The sequence below is a fragment of the Marmota marmota genome, unplaced genomic scaffold (assembly GCF_001458135.2).
Source record: "Marmota marmota marmota unplaced genomic scaffold, marMar, whole genome shotgun sequence".
NCBI classification, from domain to species: Eukaryota; Metazoa; Chordata; class Mammalia; order Rodentia; family Sciuridae; genus Marmota; species Marmota marmota.
The window spans coordinates 51,733,328-51,756,640 of NW_026000108.1; the positions used below are offsets into that span (position 1 = coordinate 51,733,328).

Consider the following 23,313-nt stretch of genomic DNA (forward strand, 5'->3'; position numbering starts at 1 on the left):
GCTGAACCCTAGCCATAAAGTGCACTCTGGGATTTAAAGGATGTAAGTGTAGCTCAAGTACTTTCATAAAAATCACATCCTTCCTACCATATTATCTTTGAAAACAAACACTCGAAATTATAGTACATGTCACAAAACCTGTTTGAACATTCTATTCCATTTATGGAATGGCTTTAAATATTATGCATGATAAATAAAGTACAGAAGAAAAAAAAGTTAAATCTCACTTCAAGCAATGAGCAGTCTAACCACACCAGTAAAAATGGTACTCTTTTAGTCATGGCATGACATACACATAAAATTTGAGGCTATTTTACAATTATTCTTTGAATACTTTCAATCTGAATATAATATGAAGTACACAATGATTTACTCAGCAAGTTCTTTGGACATTGTTTAAATAAGTGATAAAGCAGCACAACACTGGGACTCAATCTTAAATGATAGTACAAAAAAAAAATCCTGTAAAACTCATTTGTCTAGAATTTGTAAAATTTTTGTTTCCCAGCATAATTAAATTGTGATTATTTTCTCAAAGTCTTCCAGTTTGTCAACATACTTGCTTTCTTGGCTACATATTGGCCAGAAATTAACAAGAAAAGTCTTATTTCCTTTCACCTGGCAAAGATGTAGAACCGGATTAACCAAACCCTTTTTATCAGCTGGACTGCCCTCTAATGGACTATGTAAGGTATTCAGCTAAGAGGTCAATGCGACTTGGTTTGACAAGGTAATTCAACAGAAAAAATATAAACCTCTTATACCCCTAACTGACGTTTCCTTGAATGAGTTAAAAAGAAATAGAAAAACCTATTAGTAAATTAATTTTTACCATGAAAGAAATCAGCAGAGTGCCAGTTCTATAAGTAAACAATTTCAATCATTTTGAAAACTAGTAATGAAAGTTCATGTAGTTTCAATCTTTTCAATCTTGGAGGCAGATCTGAAACAATGGTAGTAATAGGCAGGAGTAACAGGCATACTGTGATGTCAATCTTTTATGAAGACTTGTGTATTAACACAAATCATATTTTTTTGTTAGTCTATTCACTCTACAGAGGTTTTCTTATGTATAAATATGAGTTACAGTAGACACATGCTGAGTAGTTGATATCTGTTAAGTCTCATCACAGCATAAGAACTTTATGGAGCCGTTTCCTCTGTGAAAACATCATCTTGAGTAGCAAGCTGTTTTTCTCTGTGGCTCATCCCCAGGCCTGAGATTTGCAGTAATGTAGGACCAGTTTACCATCACCACCAAAACAGTCATAGAGGGTTCTGACTTCCTGGTCTGGGGAAGGAGCAAAGTACTGATTCACATAAATAAACAACTGTTCTGAGGCCACAAGTTTAAGGAACTTCTTGATGAAGTCAATGATGGTTGGATGGTTCGGGTTCGCTCTACAGCCCACTTCTTTGTTTTCATTATAGGGGTGTCTCCCACAGCCTTCAGTAGGATGTCATTTTTTTTCTTGGTGTCGCCTGAAGGCTCCTCTGTCCCCGGCGAGACTGCAGCAGAAGAAGGGGGCTCTGGAGTGGCTGTTTCTGGGGAGACATCCGTAAGTCCTTCACCGCCAGCAGCAGCAGTTGAAGGAAGTTGCAACACCAACTCAGGCTCCTCCGCCATATTGCACAGTGGAAAGCGAGAGCGGAAGTGGCCAACACTAGCATTTCTTTGGATAGCTTTCATTGGTGGGAGGTCCTGGCTATAACCTGAATTCCAGAGGAGCTTCAGGAGGGCAACACAATTGAGAAAGTAAGCTTAGGAGTTAAGGTACCTGGAAGGAGGATAATACACTAATTCTGTTAACCTTCGGTTTTACACTATAATTATATATAAAAGTGGGATTCATTGTGGTATATTTGTGGTATATTTGTAAATGGGCATAGCATAATTTGGTGGTCTTTTTACCCCAATACCCCAGTACTTTTCCTCTGTTCTATTGGTTTCCCTTCTATTTTCATGAGATCACTTTTTTATTCCTTTTGTTTAGAGAAATTTTTTATACCAAAGATTTGTGACCATAAAACTTGTACCTATTACATTAGCTATGATGGGTTCCTTATAACAAAACAGTCCTGATTTATTTTTATTAAGAACTCATGGGCTTTGCATATGTATTATATCAGTTAATCTCATCAGGGCCATATGCTTGAAGCAAAACAAAACAAGGTAAACACTGGGTAGATTTACAAGCTTGAAAAACTATCATGTGTAGGTGAGCAACCAAAAGAACAAAGGAAGAATGTTCATGGTAAAATCCAATTTTACTAAAGTATGTTTTGCCTTTTGTCATCTCCATTTAGGCAAAGAAAAAATGAGCTTCATTATTATCTCCTTTGCTTTCCTTTGGTTTTCCTTTTTATCCTTTATTTTTCTCTCTCCTTTTCCTCAAAACACAACTTATCAAGAATGACTGTGTCTATAACCACTGCCAAATGGGTAAAACAGAAATTTTTTTCCACATTTTATTGGTACATAATAGTTGTACATAATGGTGAAATTTTTCATTACATATTAATGAATGCATACAATTTAACAATATAATTTGTCCAATATCCTTCCCTAGCACTCCTCCCTCTCTCTTCTTCTACTCCTTGGTCCCTTTCCTCTATTCTACTGATATCCCTTTCTTTTTCATATGATTGCCCCCATCTTTCTTTTTCTTTTTCTTCTCTAGCTTTCACATATGAGATAAAACATTACCATTGACCTTCTAAGATTGGCTTATTTTGCTTAACATAATGGTCTCCAAGTCTATCCATTTTCCTGCAAATGACATAATTTCATTTTTCTTTATGGCTGAATAAAACTCTCTCTCTCTCTCTCTCTCTCTCTCTCTCTCTCTCTATATATATATATATATATATATATATATACACATATATATATATAAAATACACATATGTACTACATATATATCACATTTTATTTATTCATTTATCTGTTGATGAATACTTAGGCTGGTTCCACAGTTTGGCTATTATGAATTGTGCTGATATAAACATAGGTATGCTTGTATCAATATAGTATGTTGACATTAATTCTTTAGGATAAATACCGAGGAGTGGTATAACTGGGTCATATGGTTGTTCTTAGTTTTTGAGGAAGCTCCATACTGATTTCCATAGCGGTTATACTAATTTATAATCCTACCAACAGTGTAAAAGTGTTCCTTTTTATTCATATCCTCTCTAGTATGTATTATTGTTTGTATTCTTGATGACTGCCATTCTGAATGGTATGAGATGACATCTCAGGATAGTTTTGATTTGCATTTCTCTAATTGTAATGATATTGAATAAATTTTCATATATTTGTTGACCATTTTGAGAAGTGTCTGTTTAATTCATTTTCCCATTTATTGATTTTTTTGGTAGTTTTTTTGTGTTGTCTATGTATTCTATTTATTAATTCTCTATCAGAAGAGTACCTATAAAAGATTATTTCCTACTCTATAGGTTCTGTCTTCATATTATTAATTGTTTCCCTTGCTGTGAAGAAGCTTTTTAATTTTATGCCATTCCATTTATTAACTCTTAGCATTATTTCCTAAGCTTTAGGGGTTCTATTGAGATAGTCCTTGCCTGTGCCTATTTGCTAGAGTGTTAACTCTGTTTTCTTCTAGGAGTTTTATGGTTTCTGGTCTGTCTTTGGTCTTTGATCCATTTTGAGTTGATTTTTGTGCAGAATGAGATATAAGGGTCAAGTCTTATTCTTCTACATATGGATAATAAGTTTTCCCAGCACCATATGTTAAAGATACTCTTTTCTCTAATGTACGTTTTTGGATTTTTGTCAAGGATCAGATCATTGTGTGGGTTTTTCTCTGTGCCTTCTGTTCTGTATTACTAGTCTATGTGTTTGTTTTTATACCAGTGCCATGCACTTTTTGTTACAATAGCTCTGTAGTATAATTTTAAGTCATGTATTATACCTCCTGATTTTTTTTTTGTATCAGGGATTGAACCCAGGAGCATTTAACCACTGACCCACATCCCCAGCCCCCTTTTATATTTTATTTTGAGACAGGATTGTGCTAAATTGCTTAGGGCTTCACTAAGTTGCTGAGGCTGCCTTTGAACTAATGATCCTCTTGCTTCAACTTCCCGAGCTACTGGTATTTTGGTGGGTATTGCATCAAACCTGTATATCCCTTTTGGTAGTATGTCCATATTAACAATATTAATTCTGCCTATTCATGAGTATGGGAGATTTTTTCATCTTCTCATTATTTCTCCTCCTCCTCCTCCTCCTCCTCCTCCTTTTTCTTCTTCATGTTCTATACTTTTCATTGTAGAGTTTTTTTCACCTCTTTGGTTAGATTTATCCCTATGTGTTTTATTTCATTTTTTGAAGCTATTGTGAATGGGATTATTTTCCTGATTTCTTTATCAGCAGATTCATTACTGGTATATAGGAAAGCTGTTGATTTTCATATGTTGATTTTGTAATCTTCTATTTTTCCAAAATTGCTTATTAGCTCTAGAAGTCTTATTTGGAACTTTTTAGATCATATCATCTACAAATGCTGATAAATTGACTTCTTTCTTTCATTTTTCTTCTCTTGCCTAATTGCTCTGGCTGGAATTTCTAGTATTATATTATTATTATTATTATAATTATTATTATTTAATTTTTTATTGTTGGTTGTTCAAAACATTACATAGTTCTTGATATATCATATTTCACACTTTAATTCAAGTGGGTTATGANACTATCCCCCCTCCCCTCCCCTCCCCTCTTCTCTCTCTACCCCCTCTACTGTCATTAATTTCTCCCCCTTGTATTATTTTACCCTTTCCCCTCACTTCCTCTTGTATGAAATTTTGTATAACCCTGAGGGTCTCCTTCCATTTCCATGCAATTTCCCTTCTCTCTCCCTTTCCCTCCCACCTCTCATCCCAGTTTAATGTCAATCTTCTTCTCTAGTATTATATTAAATAGGACTGATGAAAGTAGACATCCTTGTTTTGTTCCAGATTTGAAAGGAAATGTTTTTGATTTCTCCCCATTTCCTATGAGGTTGACTTTGAGTTTTTCATGTATGGCCTTTTTGATGTTGAGATAGGTTCTTTCTATCCTAGTTTCTTCAGTGTTTGTATCAAGAAAGGGTGCTAAGTTTTGTCAAAGGCTTTCTCTGCATCTATTGAGATGACCAAGTAATTTTTGTCCATAATTCTATGTATGTGATGAATTGCATTTGTTGATCTGCATATATTAAAGTATCCTTGCATCTCTGGAATAAAACCCACTTGGTCATGGTGTACAATCTTCTTAATATGTTGTTGAACTCAATTTGCTAATATTTTATTAAGTATTTTTGCATATAAGTTCATCAGGGATATTGATCTATAGTTTTCTTTCCTTGATGTGTCCCTATCTGGTTTTGGTATATGTATAATACTTGCTTTGTAGACTGAATTTAGAAGTGTTCCATCTCTTTCTGTTTCATGGAATAATTTGAGAGACATTGACATTAGTTCTTCTTTAAAAGTCTAGTAGAATTCAGCTGAGAATCCATCTAGTCCTAGGCTTTTTGTTGTTGTTGTTGTTGGAAGGATTTTTATTACTGCTTTTCTCATTGCTAGTTATTTGTCTGTTTAGATTTTCTATATCCTCTTGATTCCATTTTGGTGGGTTGTATGTATCTAGAAACGTATCATTTCTTCTAGGTTTTCTAATTGATTAGAGTATAAGTTTTCAAAACAGTCCCTAATGATCTGTTAGACCTCTGGGATATCTGTGGTGATTTCTCATTTTCTCATCTCTAATTTTATTAATATCTCTTTTTCTTTTGGTTATTTTGGTTTATCAATCTTGTTTATCTTTTTGAAGAATCAACTTTTTGTTTCTTTGATCCTTTGTATTGTTTCTTTTTCTCAGTTTCCTTGATTTTAGCTCTGATCTTCATTATTTCCTTCCTTCTGGTTTTGGAATAGGTTTTTTCTTTTTTTCAAGGGCCTTGGGATGCCTCATAAGTTTGTTTATTTGGGATCTTTCTGATTTTCTTATATAGAAACTCACAGCTATAAACTCTCCTCTTAAAAGCACCTTCATAGTATCCCAAAAGTTCTTGTATGTTGTATTACTAGTTTCATTTGAGTCTAAGAATTTTTAAAATTCTCCCCTGCTTTCTCCTATCACTCATTTATCTTTCAAAAGAGTATTGTTCAGTTTCCATATGTTTATAGTTTCAGTAGGTTTTTTTTTTGGTTTTGATTTGTAATTTCATTCCATTATCATGATAAAATGCAAGGAATTACATCAAATTTTTTTCATATTTGCTAAGAGTTTTTTGGTTTAGAGAAGTATTTTTTTAATTTTTTTTAAAGAGAGAGAGAGAGAGAGAGAGAGAGAGAGAGAGAATTTTTAAATATTTATTTTTCAGTTTTCGGCGGACACAACATCTTTGTATGTGGTACTGAGGATCCAACCAGGCCGGTCGCATGCCAGGCGAGCGCGCTACCGCTTGAGCCACATCCCCAGTCCCAAGAAGTATTTTTATTCAAGTTTAATTGATAGAATTTGAAGAAAGAATGTCAACTATTATTTATGAAGAAGTATCTACACAAAAAATACTTGGAGTCTGAATTCTCAAAGTCATAAACTTTTTAGAGCTGTGTTAAATTATGTAGAGCATGTAAAAAGACAAATTCACCTTCATTTTCTTAGAATGTATCTAATTTGAAGAATTACACCATGAGACAGGTCACTACTTTTTCAATATAGATGTGTCAGAGGTAAATGATAAGAAATTTGATTTAAAATTAATGTAAGATATATGGATATCAGATTTATTAAAAGCATATATAATACAAATTATCAACATATGAAATGACAAAAGAACAAGCATAATTGTCAAGTTTATTTTTTAAAAATTACATATTCACTAAATACTGAAAATAATAACATTTTACTATTTTAAAAAAGAACATATAACAAACTGAAACTACCAAGATTATCATATTTATTAAAAAAAGTATGTAATGAAACATTTATTGACCATTCATATTAGGCATTGTACTTGTGGATAGCAAAGAAATGCTAAAAGTTTATTTCTTTATCTTATCTTTCCAAACACATTTCATTTATTAATGATGGTAGAATGTGATGATCATTATTAGCCAAAGTATAGGTAGGAAGACATGAATTGGTGTGAATATACTTTGTATACAACCAGAGATATGAAAAATTGTGCTATATATGTGTAATAAGAATTGTAATGCATTCCGCTGTCAAATAGAAATAAAAAATAAATTAAAAAATAAAAAGATTTAATTTTATATGGTATCATAGTAAGAATAGCAACATGGCAGGAGTATGTTATAGTGCCACTGAAATTAGCTTAGAAATATTAGTATAAGTTAACAAATATTTAAAATATAGTATTTTTTGGAAAAATAATGTTTTTATGATTTATTTAATTGCCTCTGCCTATGTCTCTGATTTAAGGATGCTGATTCATAATATGCTCTGGGGAGGGGGAAATGGGAGGATTAAATGAACTCTAGATAGGGCAAAGGGGAAAGGGGAAGGAGAGGAATGGAGGGGGCACAGGGGTAGGAAAGGCAGTGAATGTGATGGTCATCATTACCCTAAGTACTTGTATGAAGATATGAAGGATGTGATTCTACTTTGTGGGCAACCAGAGATATGAAAAATTGTGCTATATATGTGTAATATGAATTGTAATGCATTCTGTTCTCATATATAACAAATTAAAAATTTTAAAAAATTCTAAAAAAACAAAGAGATGCAGGGTACAGGCATGGGGCTTAAGAAGGTAAAAGAAGAAACCAACTGAGATGTTAAGCTTAAGTTCATTAAAATTTTACTCATTTTCTAGTAAGGAGAAGTATATTTAAACACGCAGAAATTGTAGTGATATCTGTATGATGTTTAATTCACCTAGTAAACCTGATATTTATATTCAGTGTATTGATTTTCCAATATTTCAAAATTCTTATTTTAGAATATTTATTGATAATGTTGTATATATCCAAGGTGTAAAATGTAATGAATTAATATGTGTGTGTGTGTGTGTATAAAATGATTATTACAATCAAATTAACACACCTGCTACCACCTTTGTATTTTTAGATCCACAGAACTTGTCCATATTATAACTGAAAGTTTGTATTCTTTCACTAACACTCTGTTTATCCCAACCTCCAGCCCTTGGCAACTACCATTCTACCCTGTTTGTATGAGTTCAACATTTTTATATTGTACATATAAAGGATATTGTTAGCACAAAAGGACCAGGCCAGGCACAAACTTCAGCAAAAGCCTTTATTCAGGAACGGAGTCATGCCTCTGATGGACCCACTTTCCTAGTGGAAAATGAGCCACTGGCCAAAGAAGGAGTCTGTGCTTAATAGGTTATGCTGAGAGGTAACTTGATTAATGAATGTGTCAGTTTGGATACTCAGGAATTTGGGCACTGTTTTACTAGGTGAGATGTGTGTGTGTGTGGGGGGGCTTGTCTGGGGTCAGTGGTTAGTATCTGGAATTTGTCTTTGTTGGGCCAGATGGAGGACCTGAGAAAGGATTTGTTTTGTGAAGGATCAATGCTTTGCCCTCTTCCCAGAGGCTAATACCTCTTCCCTGGAGCCTGTCTCATCAATGGGAAAGAGTGTACTGGGAAAGGATCAATGTATTGCCATTTCTCTCATTCACTCTCCCCAGGCCACACTATTTTGGGGTTTGTCATTTTCCATATACAATAGATATCACTCAATATTTGTTTTTCTTTGTCTGGTATAATGTTCTCCAGGTTTGTCCATTTTGTCATAATAGCATTATTTCCTTTTCTTCTATGGCTCAATACCATTCTATTATGTGTAAGTGTATACCACATTTTTAAAATCCATTTTCCCTTATAGATAAATTATTTCCATATCTAGCTTAATGTTGTAGTGAAAATGGGGTGTAAATATCTCTGAAATACTGATTTCAATTCCTTTGCATATATGCCCCATAGTGGGATTGCTGGATCATATGGTAAGCCTGTTTTTAATTTCTTTAGACAATTTATATTCCCACCAACAATGTACAAGTGTCATTCTTTCCCCATACCTTTGCTAACACTTTTTATCTGCTCTCTTTTTGATAATAGCAATTCTAATAGTATTGAAAGATACCTCACTATGGTCTTAATTTTCACTTTTGTATTAGTCGTGTTGACCACTTTTTCAAGTACATGGTAGGCATCTGTATGTTTGTCTTCTTTGAAAAAAGTATTATCAGACTATTTAACTCTTTTAAAAATCAAGTTATTGATTTTTCTTTTCAGTACTGCATTGTGTGAGTTTTTAATATATTTGGATATATGGTTATTATACCAGAATAAGATACTATGGTTTGTAGGTATTTTTTTCTCTTTTGTACTTTGTCTTTTCAAATTTTGATTATTTTCTTTACAATACAGAAGGCTTTTGGTTTAAGTTTTTAATTAATTTTTAGTTAATTTTTCTTTATGAAATAATGGTTCAATTTAATTCTTTTGCATGTGTTCTTACCATGAACTCTTTTTATATACCATTTCTAGCAGAAATGCTCAAATTTGAAGAGACCCAATGATTATGACACTGGTTCCCAGGTGGGGAGGGACACCTTTATCACTGTCATTACTTCCTATTTTTGACTTGTACAGAGGAAAAGGGAATCTATTATTATACAGCATATCATCATGCTGGTGGGTTCATGCAAGCCAGTCTTATCTGGAGAAACATTCTAAAATTTTGCTAACTTAATGTATCTGTCCAAATGTGAAATTATTTTCTAAATAAAAAATGAAACATTTTGTACTTTTTTTCTCATAGGAATTTTGTACTCCTTTCATACATACATAAATTATGTAAAGAGGAATACTTGCTGCTCAAGTCACTAGTCCATATTGCTCTTTCCAAGATAGCAGAATATGAATAACATGAAAAATCTGTGACTTATAACTCAATAACACATGAGAGTACAGAATCTGTTTATTGCGAGATTATATGATTTTGAGTAACATTTTATTTACTCAGAAGGCATCATTGGGTAATGGATAGCTATTATTTTTAAAAAGTCTATCTAGCATTTTTTTTTCTGGAAATGCCCCTATGAGAATTCAAGTTTTGTCAATCAAGAGTTCTCTACCTCCTTAATCACAAGAGTGGTACCTGGATCAATGCTAGGTCAATCTTCACTGATGTGCATATAGTTTTATTTTGTTTACCCTCAATTTCTAAAACATCAAATGATAGAAATGCATATTCTTATGAATATATAACAAGATATGTCAAAGTATTTAATAAAGCAATAGTACTAATTTATCAATTAGGTTTCTGAAAAAATGTTACATTTTACAATACTATACTTGTTATAGTCCTAGTTATAATAATATCACATAACTTAACTTTGTTGTTACAAGTCTGAGCTCTGGGATATAGTGGTCTGATTTTGAATCTCAGCTTAGTCAATTATAAACTCTGATTTTCAGAAAGTTACTTGACTTTCTATACCTCAATTTCCTTACTGATAAAATTGATATATCAAGGGAACAATCAACCTGGGTTTTTTTGGGTGGGTTCAATGTAATAATACACATAAAGTGTGCCTGGTAAAGACTAGTAAAGACTTAATAAATATTAACTATTATTATTAATGTAATTTGGGGATGTTATGAAAAAATTTACATCATGATGGAAGTTAGTAGTAGCTGTAAATTGTTAGTGATGTAAAGGAGAAAGAAAACCTCCTATAGAGACAGTGATGGACTACCGTCTAAGAAAGCACCTGGAGGAGACAATATTTTGGATAAATGGCAACTAACCTGATGATTTGGCAGAATAGTACATTTATGGACACATGTACCCACAGCTAGGATGTCTCTGTATGGGTCAAAAGAGATTGAAGTGGAGGCAAAATTTTACTATTACTTATCCTGGTGGATACTTTGTATTATTGAGAAATTTTAAGAGTTTAGAGATATGCAATATGTCATTATTTGCATGTTGAAAATGAAGCCCACATGTCTGAGGATATCATTCCTATTGTGTGTAAGTGAGAATCATGTACAGACATCACTTTCAAACTCAAAAGAGTACCATATGGCATTATCTTGTTATTTTCTGTCCCGGAACGTGAAGAAACTGAGAAGGGATCAGCATTGGCAAAAGGACCAGAAAGAAAAGAGTTAGACAGGTTTTCCTGAGTAATTCTTATAGATAGTATTATTGCAACTCACTGGATGGCAACATTACAAATACATTGATCCTGTGGAATCCATGTGCTTGTCAGCAGAGGATTGTTTCTACTTTCAGAAGGGAGTTTATTGATAAAATCTATTCAATGATTTTCCAAAAGATTTGGATCTGCAAATCATTAAAGAATAGTTCCTTAATAAACTGAAAACATATTTATTCACATAATTACTTTCAAGCTAGAAAGGGGTAAAGAGGAAAATTGTATGTCTTGGGTCATAGTTTCATAAAGAAGTTTTCATATTTCTAAAATTATATGTGTTTAAATTTCATTCATTAAATGTGAAGAACAGGTACTATCTACGTTAAATGTGGTCTGGAATTAGAAACATTTTTAGCAAGCATTGTTAAGCTTTAATCTACAGAGGACTTCTACCCTACAGACCAGTTTTGGACATGATCCAGTCTCGATAGTATGTCACTCGAGTGTAGACACCAGGCTTGTTTGGAAGAGCACATTCATCTCCCCAGCTTACAATACCAGCAAGGAACCAGGTACCTTTTGAATCTGCGCTAACCAATGGTCCACCAGAATCACCCTAGAGAGAAAAAGGATGTATACAATTACTATGTTTTAAAGGTGAATATTGCTTATTTTTCTTTTTTTAGTAAGAATAGGGAAAAACAGCAGAAGAGGAAAAAAGAACCCTAGATATTTCAAAACTAAAATGATTTAGTCTAGAATATTCTTTGCCATATGCTCATTTACTTAAATTCAAATATATATTTGGATATAACAATATACAAATGGAAAACACATATGAAAGTTTCAATTCGGGCATTATACAGAGGAGCTACTGAATGTATTATTGCTTATGCAGTTATCAGTATATTGAGGAACTCTGATAGATCTCTGCATGTCCCTTATTTCCAGACAGATACTGGAAAAAAGGGAAGATTTGTATTTATTGAGTGCCAACACTGGACTATTGCGCTTCATCTGTTTTTAAATTTTGCTTCCATTTCCAGAATTGTATAATTTGTCTAACTCCTCTCTATAACTTGTTATAATTTTCATCCATTAATCTTTAGCCCATTCCCCGAGTGATGGAACATTTCTTAGCATTTAGATTTCCCTTTGCTCTATTTTTTTCTATCATCCTAGGTGATTTTAATATGCATTATAGGATGCATCTTGGCCCACAATGTCTTGGCTTCCCTGGCTTTGATCATTTACACATTTATTTACATCACTCCTTGTCATTACCTGGAACTGCTCCACTTCTGAAACACCATTATTCAGCATTATGATTCTATGTACCAACCCTTTTTTGACTTATTCTAATGATGCCCTGCATCTGCTTTTCAACCTCACTATGAATACCAATTCTCTCTTCACCTTCCTATTAGTATATCAGGTCTTCTTCTCCTTCTATCTTTCGTTATGCAGGTTACATTCTTTGATTCATCCATATCCCTACTCTTATCAACAGTATCTTCAGCTTCTTACCACCCTCCCCATCATAGCCTGTGCTCACCCATACACTGGGAAATAAAATCATGTTACAAAATTTCCTCTCAGAAATTTTTTTTGTGTCTCTAGTCAATTTCTCATTTCTCAGGCCACCATTACAAACTCTTGTCATTTCATAGTTTAAAAAATCTTGTTCTATTGCCTGGAACCTAGCATAATTCTTAGAGTCAGTGGAAAATAACACGTGGCAAACCCTCTGTTCCTTGTCTTGTCCCTTTCGACTTCTCAGCTCACTTATGTAAGTCCACATCTCTGAATCCTTCTTTTCAGACAGACGGATGTATTTTATATGTTTTTGAATTGAAGTATGATTGACAAATAAACATTGCCTGTATTTAAAGTGTATAATGTGATGTTTTGATATATAAATACATTGTGCAACAATTTGCTCAATTACATGAATTAACTTGTTCATCATGTCATATATTTATGTTTTGTATGAAATCTACTTTCATAGAAAATTTCAAGTATACAATGCATAATTATTAAGTCACTACCCTATATATAAGGTCCCCATAACTTATTAATTTTATAACTAAAAGTTTTATACCCTTTGAACAACATCCCTCCATTTCCCTCACCTCTCTGCCAACCATTGTTGTACTCTGTTTCACTGGAAAATATTTCAGTGAGATATCATATGTTAAGAAAAATATGGGCATAGTGGGATAGATAGGTAAAGAATATAATAAAGGTTCGACTTAGCACAATGAGAGATTCATTAAAGAATTATAATATTAGACCTATCTATGAGTAAATGACTGCTGTTTACAAGAAGGTAAAATTTCTTCTATGTGTGCTCATGTAAGAGCAAAGAAAGATGGTAGACTACTTTGTGATTGAAGATAGTAAGTCAGGTGTGGGAGGAGTAGAAGATTAAGTTTTTGAGGTTATTGTAAACAGAGTGGTTGAAATAATAAAATGTGGGTTCTAGGTTTCATAAAGTTAGGAGTCGTGAGGCTGGGGGTAATGGACTGAGAGAAAATCGAAGGAAGGGGGTTTAAGTGCCTCTTATCAAAGAATAGGTTTAGCTAGTGGAACAACTGTAAAGATGGAAATCTGTTATTAGAGATAATAATTATATATTGTATACACTTGTTTGCAAGTTCACTGGCTCCTAGAATGTAACAATGTGCTCCATTCATTTTAACTTTCCTTTACATAGCACAGGATCTGGCACATAGTAGTAAATAAATAATCACTATGTGTAAGAATGGAAGAATAAAATGAGATTCTCCCTGATCTTATCACTGATTCTGCCTGCCTAAATAACTACAGTAGTACTTTTGATAGCTTTAGGACTATTGCTTATAAACAGCAATAGGAGCATAAGAGGCACATTAAGTAAAATCAATGGAAACTTAGTAGAGTTCAGAGTATGGGCACAAGAGTCAAATATACTGCATTGAAATTCTAGTTCTGTTACTTACTGGTTGTGTGAGTTTACACAAGTTACTTGATCTCTTTGTCTCAGTCTCCTCATCTGAGAAATTTGGTTTAAAATAATACGAACATGTAACAGAGAATTTCCATAACTAGAATAAATTAATATTTGTAAAGAACTTCTGGCACATGGGGTTGCCATGTAAGTATTGTTAAATAAATAAATATTTAGAATGTTGGAGCCAAATTATGAGAGCTCCAATATATAGGTTTTTACCAGACCAGTTCAGTGTGTCTCAAAGAGCAAAATAAAGTTACTAGTAACCTGTTTTTCTCTTCATTGTTAAGCCTAATTGAGTCCTTTTCCTATTTCCATTCACTACTTCTTAGATTGAGTGATTTAGAATTTCAGTATTCTAATGAGTCCTAAATGATATCACTATAATTTTAATTAGACTCTTTGGCTATGCAACATATGTAAGCTGTTAAAAACTGAGAAAATTGAATTGGTTAATGGCAAATTTAAAACCAAGAAAAAATTTTGGAAAGTGGACTAGGAAGATTTACCTGACAGGCATCCACACGTCCCTCCAGGAACCCAGCACACAACATTCCAGGTGTGACAACTCCACCATATGCCTTTCCACTGTTACAGGTCTCATTATCTATAATCTTCACTGATCCTTTTTGGAGTATATTAGGACTTTTTCCTAAAGGAAGGAAATTGTTTATTTTTCCTAAAACCAATATTAATTTCTCTGGCTAAGTTACTAGTATCTAACTTTTAACACTATGTACAATTTCTAAATCAACATAAAACATGTTTATTAAACCTTTATTTTTCTTCTTTTTTAGTAACAAAGAAGCAAGTGATATTTATGAACACACTAAATAAAATTAGTAATTTAATTATCACACTTAGACATAGAGTGTGATGAGAGTGTTTAAAAATTGTTTTTAGAATTTTATACTTACTACATATATGCCTTAGAAAGCAAAATTCAAAATTCATATCCCAGAAGATAAATTTCATGATCATTTTTAGGTTTTCAGTTGTTTATTACTATAATTCTGAATCTTAGAATTAATTTTAACTTTATTTTTCTCTTTTTAAAATACATATATGAACACAAATAGCCAGTAAATATTTCTATCACTAGGGTCATAAGGATGCACTTATATAAATGGACCTTACTCAAGTATCACCTACTTATGAGGGCTACTCTTCTCATTGCATTGAAAGTGCTCAATCTTTTGGAGTCCTTATTTTTTCCTTTGGCGCTTACATGCATGACACATAATATATATGTTTATACTTCTTTCTTATATTTTGAAATTTTTGTTTTTCTTTATTGAGAACAAAAACTTGTTCCTTACTAAGAAAATAGGTTGAGGTATTTGTCTATTTTATCTTTTAAAGTATCCAGACCATAATCAAAATAAATGTTTATTAAATGAATGAATGAAATGGTGGAAAATAAATTGTGTATCTAAATAATAAATTTCTATAAAAACTGCCATTTTTAGAGGAATTATGATAAACAGCTCTATGAAATTAAGAGTTTTGCATGAATTATGTTGAGGATCATTTTCAATCCATTACACATTATCTGTGAAATGATCCAGAGAAAGTGTTTTTCAGATTGTTTTAATTCTGAGTAGATTATTTTTAGCTCTTAAAACTCAAGCCATGTAATGGAGAGAGGTTCAAAACTCACCGTCAGACTTTAATGTTCCCCATCCAGTGACTACCATTTCTGAATTGGGTGGAAATTTATAAGTAGCTTCTGGAAGACATGCTCTTCGGATATTGCTTGTATATAATACTGGTGAAGACAGATGCACAACAGCAATGTCATTATCGTGTGCAGGGTAATGGTAGTTCTCATGAATTATAATATCCTTGATAGTTCGTTGTGTTTTTGGATCACTTAAAAGAAGCCCAAAACTGACATTCCAGTCTTTGGGATTATTTTCCCTAAAGAAAAAAAAATAATTAAAGATACTATATTTCAGAGTTGTAGGACTTAATCTTTAAAAATAATTAGGTACGTGGGAGTCCCAATAGTACTTTTAAACATGCCAAAATTAAGCTACATGTAAAAGAAAATATAAAAATAATGATAAAAGATGAGATTTGGAATATCTGTTTACTGTCTTATAAAAGATAACCCGGAGAAACTATATTTTATTTCTTAGTTGAAATAGAACATACCAAAAATACTAAAGAGAGATCTAGAAAGATAAATATGACAACATAAGACAATATTAAGTAAAAAGTGAGCACAGATATATGAAAAGAATGCATTTGTGGAAATTAAAGAAATAGTCTAAATACTCTTTCAAGTATTAAAGACTATAAAGAAAATACTTTTGACTTATTATTATTTATTCAAGGATTTGTATACTAAGTACTACAAATAGTGCTGCTAGAACATTTTCAAACCCTACTTAAAAAACATAATAAACAAGCATGATTTTGAGGAGAGTCATTCAGGGTTGACAAGGATTTCTTTTTAATAAACAAAATGAAAAGAATCATTGAACAAAAGTGTAAGTATCTTTTAGGCAAAAAAAGTCCATACTTTTTGAGTAATAATATATCTTTAAAAAATCATCATTTCAAATGAGGCTGTAGATTTATGGGAACATGTATTAAAATACTTATGATTAAATAAATGAAACCAACTTTTATAATGATGAAAAAGAAATATAAGATACATGTTCAATTTGGAATTTAAAGTTTTCTTTTATAAAATTGAAGTAAATAACTCTAACTTAGTGGTTCTCAGCAGGGGTCCACTTTCTCCCCACATTTGGCAATGTTTGGAGACATTTTGGGTTGTCAATATTGAGGGATTCTGCTGATGTCAGAGCAGGAATGCTGCTAATATTCCACAGTACAGGACAGGTTTCCATAACAAAGAATTATCTTATCTAAACTGCCAATAGTGACACTCCACAAATCTTCCTCTAAACTGACCATATCTATTATTTTACTGATAAATCATTGAGTAATTTTGAGGGTATATTTCACAATATTGAAGAGTTGGAAGTATAGTTTATGACCACATTGTTGAAATATATTTATTAGAACTTTAGATACTTGAGTGACTTTTAGACCTTCATCCGGGCCAGAGCTTACTTTATAAAACAGTGAGCAGCAGTGATAAGCCAGTTGTTACTAATCAGAGTAGCTCCACATCGGTGGACACTGTTGTGTTGAAGGCTGGCTTGCCAGGGCCATTCACCTTCCTCCGCATCCTGACCCCCTGCAATTTTGTTGCCAGAGCGAGTTATTGTGCGTTGCCCACAACCTGTTTAAAATAGAGTTCAACAGTATTGATATTGCTTAATTTTGCTGTAGTAAACAAACTTCTCATAATATGTCTCCCTATTAATGATTGAGGAAAATCTCACCATGTTGGAGAAGTTAGGATAGACTTACTGCTGACATGAGATTTACTGAGAATTTATTAAAAATAGATTGACATTGTCTTTCCCTATAGCTATCACTCACAAATGCTTTGTATATCTGTTTGGCCTCACTATGACCTGATGTAAGAGGTAAATTCAAATTATAGGTTTGAATTTTGAAGAAAATAACTGTTACATTACTGAATTGCACAGGGACACGTGTGCATTTTAATTTTAGTGAATGGTGTGAGTTAGCAATGAATTAGTGCTATGAAAACATTCCTATGAAAGTATGAGTGAACAAGAATGTAAAAGAGATATTGAAGAGACACAAAATAGATTGAAATGTATTCCCACTAACATCACAATACATAATACCTATATAAATAAATGACATATCGAGATAGCCAACCAGTTTCCAAAGTTTCATGATTCTATGAATCGGGACTATGCTTTATTGTCTATTTAGATCCAGAGAAACTTCTAGACTCTGAAGTTTTTAAAGCAAGTTTGCTGTATTCTTTCCATCTAGTTTTGTCTCTGATTCCCTTGATTAACTTAACTTTACTCCAACTAAATACCAAGTTTGTTCTTTAACAGTTTATGGTACCTTTTACTATCTCATTAATGGAAAGCAGGGATCACAACTTTTAAAAAAAAATGTATCTGCAGAATTTACCATACAGAACATTAGCACATAGAAGGAGCTCAACAAATATTAACCAAGTATAATAAAAATGATACTTGATTACAAAGTTCTTTTCTTTAATAGATATGTTCTAAAGCATTTAGAGAGTAGGGGAAAAAACCCACAAAAACTTACTATAATCATTGCAGGTGTATAGATTAAAACAGTGACTCTTAACCAGAGTCACTTTTGAACATTATCTCCCTAGGAATATTTGGAAATGTAAGAGACATTTTTGTTATCACAACTTGTATTTTTCAGAGAGGCTACGGGTATCAAATGGATAAAAGCCAGGGAAGCCGCTAAATGTCCTGTATTAAACAGGAGTGCTGCTGAAAAAAAGAATGTTTGATTCTGTCAATAGTGTTAAGGATGAGACAACCCCATATTAGAGAGAGCAACTTACACAAAAAATTAGAATATATAAATAAATTGGAAAGATTAGCTGCTTAATTTCTTTATAAAGATTTTTTTCTCAAATTTCACAGATTATCTATTTTTAGTAAAGTACTTTGAGAATAACAGATGACAAGCAATAAAAGTTCAAATAATTATTATTAGAAATGGGCTTATAAAATATTTTTGTTGATGCATATTAATTATACAGAATGCTAAATGTACTTTGAGATATTCTTTCCTGAAGTTAGAAAGATATTAGAAGCACAGGAAAGAGTCATCTAGACTATTTTAAAAGGCGTTAGAGACCCTCTAATGTCTTTTAAATTTATATATTTTTATATTTATATATTTATATGTTTTTAATTTTAGGTTATTCTCAGGTTTTTAAGGCTTCCACTTCATTAAGAATCACTTAGCTGAACTGGATGGAGTCTCTGTGGCTGCTATTTCTAAGTGAGAGCCCTCACACTGACTCACTGACTGTAACTCCCTTTTCTTTGTCTTTTTCTTTCCACTGCCTCATCATGGACGCTACAAAGGATAAAACACATAATCCAGAACCCAGAGGTATAATGGTTCCTCCCTATCCTCCCTTCTTTTTGGACAACTCCTAAAGGAAGTTGGCTTTTATTCTACTTCCTTCCCAGGAATATAAAAACAAAGATGCTTCTCTGTGGAATAGGAACTTCACCTAGGTGATGACTTCCTTGTTTTTGCTCTTACTCATAATTCTCACTTAATTTCTATCCATGTGTCAACTTCCATTCTAAGTTCTCATTTACTCATGATTGTTGTGTCTGCTAAGCTTTGAGCCACCACCTCTGCAGTAATACCTTGTTATTACCTTTGCTGAAGTTCTACGTGGCGCCTTGTAACTTTGTTATGTCAAAAGAGATCTTATGGTAAATTCAAGGATTTAAAGAATATAATAGAGATTGCTGGTTGATACTTTCAGAAACACTGGCAAATCTACCGAGCTCTTATTGTCTCTTTACCCTTTTAATATCTACTCCCTTTTTCTATTACAGTATTTTAATACACTTTATCATGTTATATATCAAAACTCTATTCTTCTTTAAATCTTGCTTGATTTTTCTTGACTATTCCTCTTTTTTAAAATCCTAGGTAGGCCAAGTCAAATTCAAAATACTGAATGTGAGTTCTATAGTGTTTTAGCTGTAGGATAGACAAATTGGATGATCTCATTCTTATCACTGTTCTTATTTCTTTCTTGACTATTTCTTTCCTATGAACCTGACAAATTCCCAAATGTGAATTTTGATCTTATGGGTACTAAAGTTTTCCACTTAAAGTAAACTAAAGTTTACTTTAAGATGTCTTATTAAGTTGCTTGAGGATTATTCAGTCAATATCTATGAAAGAGAAAAAAGTGTAATACAGCTCTATGTTTAAATTTTGCCCAAATTTCTCAGAAGTAACTATATAGTAAAAGTGATGGGGTCAGTGTCACCTGGTTCTAGAGGGTGATTCCTTTAATCCAGCTGCCCCAGTTAGTCTCAGACCCCAGATAAAAGCATTGCTTTTCCCGACAGTTTGCACCAGGTTCCAGCAACCCTGGGGATCATATTTCCCAGTACCGGCAGTGGGAGAGTGAAAGCAGAATGTCTTGGTGTATGAGGAAGATAAGCTACTTGCACATAAGGCACCTGTGCACAAACATATCTGCTTAGTTTTCAGAGGCAAAACAGAAAATGCAGATAGCTGACGTACTGAGAGCTTACTGTGAGCACTATGCTCTTATAAGTACATTGCTTGTGTCACCTTATTTTTATCTTCACAACAATTTGGAACTAAGGCTTTGAGAAGTAAGCTATGTAAATTTATGCAGTTAATAAGTAGCAGATGGGACTCAAAACTCATATGTAGCTGATTTTAGATTATAGGTTCTTAATTATATTGCTTGTCAGTAGGTCTCCTTGCCATTATGGCATGTGATAATGTGTTTCTAATTTTAAATCCATGGTATCAATGAATGTAAGGCAACTGCAGTAACCTTTATACAAGTTTCTAAAAGCAGGCATCCTTTTTACACCTTTGTTGGTATAATAACATTGACTCTCAAATGGAGGTCTTTTTGGCATTCAAGGAAATTAAATTTCAATAGAAAACAACTCTTTGTTGATTAACTTACAGGTATGAAGAAGATTTTCTGCTATCGGCATTGCAATATCTAAAAGTCAAGAGAAAAGAAAATGAAAATATGTACAGTTATAAACACATTTTATTTAAATAATAGTAATTTTCGTTTTGGAAACATTTTGTAGGCATAATCATTTTATTCAATCTTGAATGTATAATTTCTATGTTCATACATTGCCATAGAGAGTAATAAAGTCCTTGTATTTATTATTCTGTTTCTAAAAAGACTCTCAAGTTCTTTATCCTAAGTTTCCAGGAATTGAACCCAGGGACATTCAAACACTGAGCCACATGCCCAACCCTTTTATTTTTTTATGTAGAGACAGAGACTTGTTAAGTTGCTTAGGGCTTCACTAAGTTGCTAAGGTTGGCTTTGGACTTAGATCCTCCTGCCTCAGCCTCATGTGCTGCTGGGACTACAGATGTGCATCACTATGCCTGGCACCCTAAGTTATTTGAAAAAGCAGTCTTGGTCCTGAAAAGTACTAAAATATATGAGAAAAGATGACCTTTACCATTATCCTGAACCAATATCACTAGAAAACTAAATGTATTTAACACCTTTTTATGACCACTTTAAATCTTGGCTCATTTCTTTATGTGATAGTTGTGGTGATCATGTAAATTTGGATAAGCTTTGCTCAGGTCAATGTAATAGGTGCCCTTCTCAAGTCAGCACATTTTATTTAAATATTATTATTTATTTTTATATTATATTTATTTAAATATTATTAATATTAATTATTTTCTTCCAGAAGAAACCCACAGAATATTCAGTGATCTATAATTAGGACATGTAGGCATTTATACTGGTTGAGCCACTGACCAAAGTAAGATTGGAGACAATAGAAAAATGCTTCCACGTGTAATCATATGGCAGTATAGTTCTTTAGGTCCCATGGGATGGGGGTAGAACTGCCAACTCTCTTTTTGTCAGATCTACTACTGCAAGCAAGCTTTTGTCTTAGATTCTGTATTTTTGGGGAACTAGAATAAGACATTTAAGGCACTATACTTTAAGAAAGAATGCTATTAATTAGGAAAGCAAACACACACACACACACATACATTGTTACATTTAGTATATTTTGTGTTGAGTGCATTTTACTATATTTTAATCCTTTTAAAATTAATATTCTTTTAAATGGTAATTTTCACTTATTTGAACCATTCAGTTAATCATGCCATTCCATTTCCATTAATTTTATGTAAAAAATAATGTCATTTAGCAATGAGGCAGACTTTGACATTGTCTATTAGAAAAATCATTTTAAGGAACGTTGCAGAATGAAATTATTTACACCAGATAATTTTTCTATGTACCTCATATACCTGAAGAATTGCAAACCTGTTTAATTTGGGTGAGAAATGTATACAGAAAGGAGAAACCAACGAGTCATGCTCCAAATTTCAGATACAGGGAACCATAAACCTATTAGCAATTTCTACTTAAAGAGTTCCTCTTCAAGGAGGAATCATCAGCTGCTACATGAAGTAAATACTATAAATGTCATTGGAGATTCATTTTTATAATGCTCTTGGATTTCTGTAAAGCTAAGAAGGTGTATCACCAGTTCTACAGGTCAATTACAGTTACACACTCTTACATTAGGTTGCACAATACATTGGGTAGACAAAGAATCCTTTACCAGAAAGTCAACCTGCCTGAACAAAAAGACCAGAGTCATTCAACAGGCAGTTGGGATATAAGAAGATGTGAGCCACGCCTGTTTGAAGAGAAAACTGGCATCATTTCATCATATCCTTCACAGCTTGCCTTTCAGAATGTAACTTTTTATTTGAGAAGATATTTCCAGTGTACAGTTTTGAATTTTGTATGCTTGGTAAAATATATCAAATCATATTTAGATTTGTAGAAATAATTAAACTTGTACTGGGACAGGAAAAATGCAAACTCCTATACTTAAAGGTAATTGTTTAAAAACCTTATTATATTCACAGAAGTTTCTTGGTTCTTTGAAATTTTCTTTATTCATGCATGGCTTGCTAAGGGGAAGAAATGTTTTGAATCAATAGAATAATTATCACTTGGTTAGGTGAAAGACAGGCTACAGTGAATAGGGAAGTTACTTAAGCCATCATCTTTTGGACTCAGTCACTACTGTGACTGTGTTTTATTCCTAAATCCCTAAGGACTCAGAGGCTGGAACTCCTATAGATTTGTCTCTGAATAAAGAATTCAACAATGTAACCTAAGACACTCTATTTACACTGTGTCATATAAAGGAGGCAACTAAAAAGCAGTGGCATTGACTCTGCCAAGGAGAAGATGAATCAGAGGATAATACACAAAGCAGTTAAAAAAAAAATAAAACAGCTCAGCAAATGTACCTTGGTTTACTCCCATGGGTCAGTAGTCCAAGAAAAGACATGGTTCCTGCTCTCAATAATTTTTTAATCTAGTGGAAAATATAGACAACTAGATAATTTTAAAAATCAATGCAATAGAACTTGGGACCTGGAGGCAGGAGGAACATAAGTTTGAGGCCTGCCTCAGCAAGTCTGAGGGAACCCTGGGCAA

General features: G+C 32.9%; 1 protein-coding gene and 1 pseudogene across 1 annotated transcript in view; both read right to left on the reverse strand.

The window, feature by feature from the left end:
* Positions 1-502: 502 nt before the first annotated feature.
* Positions 503-1,782, reverse strand: LOC125610865 (annotated as a pseudogene).
* A 9,845-nt stretch (positions 1,783-11,627) lies between these two features.
* The window catches only part of LOC107139052 (transmembrane protease serine 11C-like), a 54,062-nt gene continuing 42,376 nt past the window's right edge, over positions 11,628-23,313 (reverse strand). Inside the window, exons 6-10 of the mRNA XM_015481823.1 lie at positions 20,764-20,802; positions 17,253-17,424; positions 15,826-16,085; positions 14,675-14,817; positions 11,628-11,789 (exon numbers count right to left, since the gene is read on the reverse strand). Of these exons, the coding sequence (XP_015337309.1) occupies positions 11,628-11,789; positions 14,675-14,817; positions 15,826-16,085; positions 17,253-17,424; positions 20,764-20,802 (776 nt within the window). The remainder of the gene's footprint in view (positions 11,790-14,674; positions 14,818-15,825; positions 16,086-17,252; positions 17,425-20,763; positions 20,803-23,313) is intronic.